Source organism: Canis lupus, chromosome 22, assembly GCF_048164855.1.
Source record: "Canis lupus baileyi chromosome 22, mCanLup2.hap1, whole genome shotgun sequence".
Taxonomy (NCBI): domain Eukaryota; kingdom Metazoa; phylum Chordata; class Mammalia; order Carnivora; family Canidae; genus Canis; species Canis lupus.
The window spans coordinates 21,854,688-21,862,317 of record NC_132859.1 but is presented as its reverse complement, the minus strand read 5'-3'; the positions used below and the strand labels follow the sequence as shown (position 1 = coordinate 21,862,317).

At 51.7% G+C, this 7,630-nt stretch overlaps 1 protein-coding gene across 2 annotated transcripts in view; it reads right to left on the bottom strand.

Moving 5' to 3' along the window:
* Positions 1–2,470: 2,470 nt before the first annotated feature.
* Positions 2,471–7,630, bottom strand: part of RAB6B (RAB6B, member RAS oncogene family) — a 60,329-nt gene continuing 55,169 nt past the window's right edge. For both annotated transcript variants that reach the window (XM_072792682.1, XM_072792683.1), the window contains exon 8: positions 2,471–6,943. In XM_072792682.1, coding sequence (XP_072648783.1) covers positions 6,879–6,943 — 65 coding nt within the window. In that variant the 3' untranslated portion in view covers positions 2,471–6,878. The remainder of the gene's footprint in view (positions 6,944–7,630) is intronic.

The window sequence follows — 7,630 nt, the reverse complement described above, 5'->3', positions numbered from 1 at the left end:
TATATGTTCTCTCAGGTTTTCTTTTTTTTTTCTCCTGGTTAATTATTTTCTTTACTGGAGAAAGCAATACACAAAAAAATGACAAGGGGAGCAAGGTTGAATTATCTTCAGGGCTTAAAGATCTTCTGAAAAAGGTGTTCTCTCTCCAACAATGATTCTCGGATGCTGGTGTGCATCAGAATGATCTGTGAGGCCCGTCAGCTCTTCTGAGGACCCTGCTCCTAAACATTCAGTTCAATGGCAGATTGGGCGTGGTCTCAGGCATCCGCGGGCTCAGTGTGTCCTGTACCAGGTACGGGGGGCTCCTTGGAGCACCGTCAGACGTCACCTGCCCTGGAGAATCAGGTGTGCCTTCAGTAGGCTTTGTGTGTAACTACTTTGGGGGCCACAGCCCTGTTTAGTTTTTCTGACAGGGTGTGTAAGCAGCAGGTTACAGAGTCCCTCCTGGGCACTCTCATCCTGCTTCCTACTTCTGTGCTACAGTTATCCCATTCTTGTGTTTGGGCCAGGAAGAGACCATGGTGACCAGTCCTTGGGTGCTGGGAAGGGCTTCAAGAGGTCACATGTATGCTCTACTCTGTTGGTGTCTTCTTGTGGCCCTGAAGCCATCCAGCCACAGTAGTCCCGTTTCTTCATGAGACAGGAGGCAAGTGTGGCCAGAATGGAGAGACAGGTCAGTGGTGACGGGCATATAAGGCACAGCTGTATGTCCTAGAGACCGTCATGGCTTGAAACCGCTCCTTCTTGGGAACATAGCAGTGTCTGAGCCACTGGGTGTGTTTGGGTCCCGAGACCTCCTCACAGGCCAGCTGCCACCTGGTACGAATCACCCATTCCTGGCTAAGGGAGAGGTTCGGGATGTGGGGAGATGCCTTGGTAGGTGGGTGGCTGCAGTGAATATGCCTGGGCACGCCACTGCTTCTGGAATGGGGCCTTCCACACGGTATGGAGCACACATACAGACTGAGGGGTTAAGGTGCTGGCCATACGGTTCTTATTCCAGGTCATTTTTCAAGCCCTCTCCCTAGGGTTCTGGGGCCTCGGTAGCCCCTCCACTGCCAGGCATCTGCCAGTTTGCTGCGGTCGTAGCAACAACAGCTGCCGTTCATGGAGAGCACCACTTACCTTTTCCCCGTGGCTTCTGTCTCAGCACCTCCTGGGATCCCAGTGTCCCCCTGTGGTCCTGTTATGTGTAAGACATTTAGTGTTCCATTGACTTAAGCTGATTGTGTCTCAACTGAAATGTATGTTTTTGTTTGTGGTATTTGTGATATGCTTATCAGTATACTTATTGTGGCATTTCTAAGTTTGAGGTTAGCATAGGATTATCAAAGCTCCTTTCTCCACTCTTGCTCACTGGCCACCTTGAGCAGCATCCGTCAGCGCCACACGGGGCACCTGGGACAGGTTACTCACCAACCCTCTGTTATCTTCACATCTGAGTCTGGGGAGTCCAGGGTGCTACTCCCTTCATCTGGCAGGAGGAGGGGCTGCTGGACAGTCGTGTGTATAAATGCTGTCCTCCTCGGCAAGGTTATGCCCTCCCCGTCTTGGAATAGCTTGGCTCTGGCTTCAGTCTGGTTTGTACCAGCGCGTGTACTTTGGTCGTCAGGCCTCCTCTGCCCCTTGTCATCCCCGGTACCTCCTCTACCTCACATTTTACATCTGGCAGCCACAAAGGTTAGGCTTGGTGGGCAGAGACATCTATTTCCTGTCCCTCCTAATTTAGAGGTGGCTTCCCTGAGGTGGCAGATTGGAGGGTGTTCCAGAAACTTTAGAAACTTTGAAGGGGAAAGATAATGTAAAGTTGAACTTGAAGAAGAGGGAGATCTGGTGAACCTGGCTTACTCCATAGCTCCAGGACTCCAGCATTCCCAGGCCAGGGCAGTTCTGGGCCTGATCTTGGCCTTTGCGTCCTCTCCGGATTGGCCCCACAGTTGTCCTGGCCTTTATGGCAGCTTTTAGTCTGGAGATGACAGAGACCTGAGGGGCCTCTCAGGGGATGTTCTCTAGTGTGGGGGAAGGGGAGGTGGTATGTGGCTGCTTGGTGGTGTCACCTGGAGGATGATTACGGTTCACCCTAAATTATTTAAATGGCTTTTTGGAGATCACCAGGAGGAGGAGAGATTCGGTCCCTGTACCTGCCTTTCAGGACCTCCAGCCATGACTTGTGGAGACCAGGGCTGACAGAAGTTACTACACACCCCCGAGTCTCCGTTCTGCCCGGGGCTTCCCTTCCCATCAGCCTTTAGGCAGAGCGGAGGTGATGGAAATGAGGGCACCTTTCCCCTCATTCGTATGTCTGAGTATGTGGAGGGCCCGGGTGAAGAGGAAGAAACAAGGCTCTGGGTGGAAGACCTCGCACCAGACAGGAGACGAGGGGCTTTGTGGAGCAGGCACTTGAAGAAATACATTTTTGCGCCCCCACCCGCCATATATGACTGCACCACTTAGAGACAGTAGACAGAGGTTTTGTGTTAGAGAATCAGGACAGTTTATTGTTTGATCAACATGCTGAGTCTTCCACATTTTACACAGTTTCATGTAAAGTCAACGTGGCCATTTATGCCTGCTGAGCCAGTGAAGATGGAAATGCCACCCTCTGTGCTCCTCGTGGCCAATCACTTTGAAGGGAATGGGTGAGGGAAAGTGAGGGGACAAGTCGACACACCACACGACGCAGGCTGGCCTTCCGTGTATGGAGGCTTCCCAGTGGAAGGAAGCTTCCAAACCCCACTGCAAGGATAAGCCATGCCCTGCGGGGAGTGTCAGCCACGCAGGGCTGTGGCGCTGGAGAGCGTACACTCGAGAGCCCAAGGTTTTGGAACATCTAAATAGTTCATTTCAAACAAAAACTCAAAGGATGCCCTGGTCTGTGGGTGCCCATGACAGAGTGGACTTGGGGACTGGCCCTTCTTAGCAATGGAGGAGCGTGAAATGGACATGCGTTCTTTCCCAGCTCGCTCAGGTACGCTGGCCAGAACCTTCTATCCTAACCAGAGTAGAGGTGGTCTGAGGAGCAGCCGCGCACAGCAGCCCCTTCCATACGGGCGCACAGTCACACTGGTTCGCGCAGGTTGGCGATGGATGAAGAATGGAAACACCTCGGCTCTGAGCGCTTCCGACTTGCCGGGTGCTCACAAGCAAGTGGCCCTTCTCTGCCTCAGTCTTCCTGTCTCGGAGACAGGAAGGACGGGAGACCTCCGCATCGTGCTGCCGTAGCTAGGTGGTGACACCTCATCACATGCTTGGGGGAGAGGTAGTTTGGAAACTAGTGAGCATGCGGCCCTGCTTGGTTGATGCACAATGACTTCTGTTCAGCTGCCCCTCACGTGGCTCAGATTGGGACTCCGTCCTTGGCCACCTGTTCTCACATCCTGACATTCTCACCTGCCTTCTGCCATATGAAGGAATGCGGCTGCTCTGCCCGAAGGACACCGAAGCCAGCGGTGCCATTTTGTCACACCTGGTGCTTGAGGGCAGGGGCTCCCAGCACCGGCTTGCCATTGGAAGGTCAGAGACGTGTGCACTCAAAGATATGTCTGTACACTTAGCTACCGGCATTTTAATTCTCGTTTCTGTTGCCTGAGACACTTGAAGTGATCTGGTTGCTCCTCAGACCCAGGAGTGTTCCAGAATGTCTGAGGATGCTGACAGGAAGAGAGTGGTGAGAGTAATGGCTCTGACTGAGAGGGATTGCTCATAACCAGTCCGCTTGCTAACCGTGGACTAAACGCTGCACTTCTCACACCTGCCGCCGACCTTCGTTCTGGCACGTGTGTGCATTTATAACTATGCTATCTGCTTCCTGTATCTTATGCTTTTTCAGATGCCTCTAGAATAGGAGCTTTACTGACAACTTTTCTTTGACACTTCCCCTCAAAGAAAAAAAAAGGGGGCCTGAAGAAGAGGACCCCGGCCATCTCCCAGGTAAGGGCTAGTCCGTAGGGAGAGGGACTGAACGATGGCTCTGCCTCATGCTAGCCCATCTGGATTTGGCAGGGATGGAACACTCACTGGGGAAGTGGTGGCAATTTCACCCCCTCTTCAAAGGAACCTGATCATTTTATTACTAAACCTCAGCTCCAAGTCTAGATACTACCTATAACCAAGAGTCAGTGATGGCACCTGCTCAAAATGAGAGCCAAGGAACCAACCCAATTCTGTGCAAGAGATCCGGCTGCCCCAACAGACCAGGAAGCGAGGGGCAGAAATCAGGCCTGAGAGAAGGAGGGTCATGGAATGGCATGGCACCACTAGGCTGGAAGGACAAGAGGAGACAACTGCCCTCACCTCAGAAGAAGCCGCTCGGGAGAGCCTGGACTCGAGAGAGGACCTTGTGTACATGCTAGGAAGGCAGGGCTCCCCGAGGCCACATCAAGCCAAATGACATCTGCATCTCTTACTGCTCTTGGGCTGTGATGGAAAGAAATGTTCATGGTGCCTTAACTTACGTGTGCACATGAGAAGGGAACTGAGTTTCTGCTTTGTTTTTACAGGAATGTTTAAGAAAAGCTACGCTTAGTACCAAGAATATTAAAATCCACCATACATTCATTCCCTGGGACCCAGTGCAGATCCCAGCAAATGGGGCTGTCCCCAAGGCCAAAAGCAATGGGCCTCACTGCCAACCAGGCTGATACTGTAACATGGACTCTATCAATCCTCACGAGGTAAGTAAGCACTCTTCCAACAAGCACCACTTGGGGGTGTGCCATGGTGGGGGGGTACTGGCCCACATGGGCATGCACACCTATGCATGTAAGTATAGAGAGAAACGGTGCACATATTCCCGTGGCTATTTTTGCCTGTAGTTTAACACATCTATGCATTAGTTTATTGATGGCAAGACAATCACAAGTTTTTTGACAATATTAAGTATTTCTTATTTCAACACGTTGCAGTACTTTTGAATTTCCAAAACTGTTATCACAATGCAAGTTCCAACTTGAGAGCAGGAAAAACAAGAATATACATTGAGCACATGTATCTCTGTGAGAATGTGTGTGGAAGGTGTATACACAAGTCTATCTCTATATATAATTATGTACACACATATAAAAACTAAACACATGACACTGGAATTAACGTTCGTACATCAGTCTTTGCTTTCTGGAAGAAGAGCTCAGTGAAAAATCCTGCTTCCTCTCTTCTTCACCTGAAGATAAATTCCTCTCTAAACATCAGCTCTGACCGTCTCCTTAAGCTGAGAGTGTGTGACAGGCCCACTGGACAAATATCAGTGAATCCTGTCTACTTACTGGCTGCCATTTTGGATTAGTTTCTGAGAAGTTCCAAAGTTCATTGCAATAACTTACTGGAGTCCTGCTTTGTGGAGGAATTCAGCCCCTACCACTCCCAGATGGTCATTTAGCTCCCTTAAGACATGCCCAACAGCAGCCTGGAGGCAGACTCAAGCCCAGCTTGGAGAGCAGGGTTTACTGTGTCTTGGCCGGAGTTGCCAAGCCCACTGCCTGGCTCTGTGCGGGCTCAGGGTCGGTAAGTCTGGGTCTATTTGGAACGCTGGCCAAATGGGCTCCATCACTTAGAATTATCTTCAGAGATTTTAGAGGTCCTCGGACCAAGCCCTTCTCAGAAATGAGTCAAAATGGCAAGGATGGCTCTCTCTGGGCAGCCTTCTGGAGACCCCACCTCAGCAGCACCTTCCAGCAACCAGAGTGCTGCCACAAAACCCTCAAAGGTAAGTGCACAATAATTACAACTGCATTATGCCAGTGGGGCAAACACATCAAGAGGTCAGCCTTTCCAGAACAGCACTCCATAGAACTAGCAGCCAAGGATCTGAACTTGCATCTTCAAGGTGGCGGTACAGCAGCTGACCCCCCCCGCCCCAATCACAGACGGACACCGTGCGATACAGGCTCTAGCTCTGCTGAGGTGCAAGGACGAGGGCTTCGGGGCGGCACACACTGCGTTTCCTTCTGCCCTTCCCTTAGATTTAACCCAGACATGTGTGCTGATTGCTGGGAAGGCTGATTAGAACATTTTCAGAACCACATGGTGCCCCAAGGCTATGAACCACACATCGACACAAGCCCCAGTAGCCAACAGCACCCCGTCCTTCCTTCCAGTGACCTCTCTGCCAACCACTGAGTGGACCACAGAGAACACAGGTTGCCTGTGGCACGTGCCCTCCACGCCCTTCTAGGCTTATCGGAGAGGGGAAGGGAGAGGCAGGAGGAATTCCAGTGAGGCCTGCTGCCGGGCTCCCTGCCGTCCACAAGGCCTTAATTTCAGCTCAGGGCCATGGCTGATGTCCCACTCTGGCCACGGAAGAAGGACAGAGTTAAAGGTTGCCTCTTCAGAGGCGGCTGTGTTCAGTGTTTGATTTAACCAGAGAGGGCCTGTTTGGTGGGTGGGGCCTGGGATTGGAACCTAATTAAGTTGCCCCATTAATTGTAATTTATCGGGCCGGGGTAGAAGGAGGGCAGAGGTGATGAATGGTTCAAAGAGGGCAGGAAGGAGGAGGTGTGTGGAAAAGGTTCTCTGTAAGTTTACAAATATACAAAAACAAAAAGCACATCTTTTAAATAAAAATGACTACATTTTTATCTGGCAAAAAGTTGTATACACATGATTTAAATTTTTTTAAATTTTAACAGTTTTTGGCAATCTTAATAAAGTACAATATATTACAACCAAACCAAAAAATAGTTGTTTAAGTAACAGCTGTTAAGAGTGACGTGATCCCTGATGCCCAGCCTCCCTCCCCACCCCACCCTACTCCTAGAGACAGAGAGAAAAGAAAAATCCTCCCATCTTGATAAGCTCATTTCCCACCCCCCTTAGGAAGCTAACCAATAGGAAGCAACACAACAAGCGAGTAGTGTCAAAGGAAGCTGGCAGGTCAGGCTGCATTAGCAGGAGCAGCCGCCCTCACTGGCTGGGGGCTCCTGGGGTTTGTCCAGCTTGATGTCGATCACTGCAGGGGCCTGGGCTAAGGAAGATGACTGACGGAGAAGCTGCTCCCTGGCTCCTGTCCCTGTGCACCCTTCATCTGCCCTATGCACGGAGATCCTCTGTCCTTCCACAAATACCTACTCAGGTCTTTGCTTGGCCTGGGCAGGAAGGAGGCAGGGTCACCAGCTCCCACCCCCCTCCTTCCCACGACCCCTCCCCTTCATCGACCTGAAGCAAAGCTGGTCCTGGGCTGTGGGATGACCATGTAAACACAGGCAGGACAGGCCCTTCCTCAGAAGCCTTCTTGGTAAGCAGTGCCTCAGCCTGGTTACCAGGCAATCCCACCCTCTGGGTGCACTGGAAGTGGACATCCTGCTGGTCAGGCATGGATCCCACATCTTAGCACAGGGCTACGTGGGCCCTGCCCTCACCACTCACACAAGTGACGCCTCAAGCTCTAGTCCCAGTGTGTCGCTTAGACTCTGAGAGGGCTGCCGGGGGAAGCCGCATCCCTGGGAAATGCCTCCAGCCCTTTCCACTGGTGCCCTGGGGACTGGGCTGGAGGAGCCCCAGTCAGAGCTCCACCAGAGGAATGGGTTCAAAACGCATAGCCAGGCTGCTCCTCTGCCCTCACCAAGCTGACAGCCCCTCACACCAGGCTCGAACACGGCTGACGGCCAGGCCGTCGGCACAGCACGGAATGGCTCTT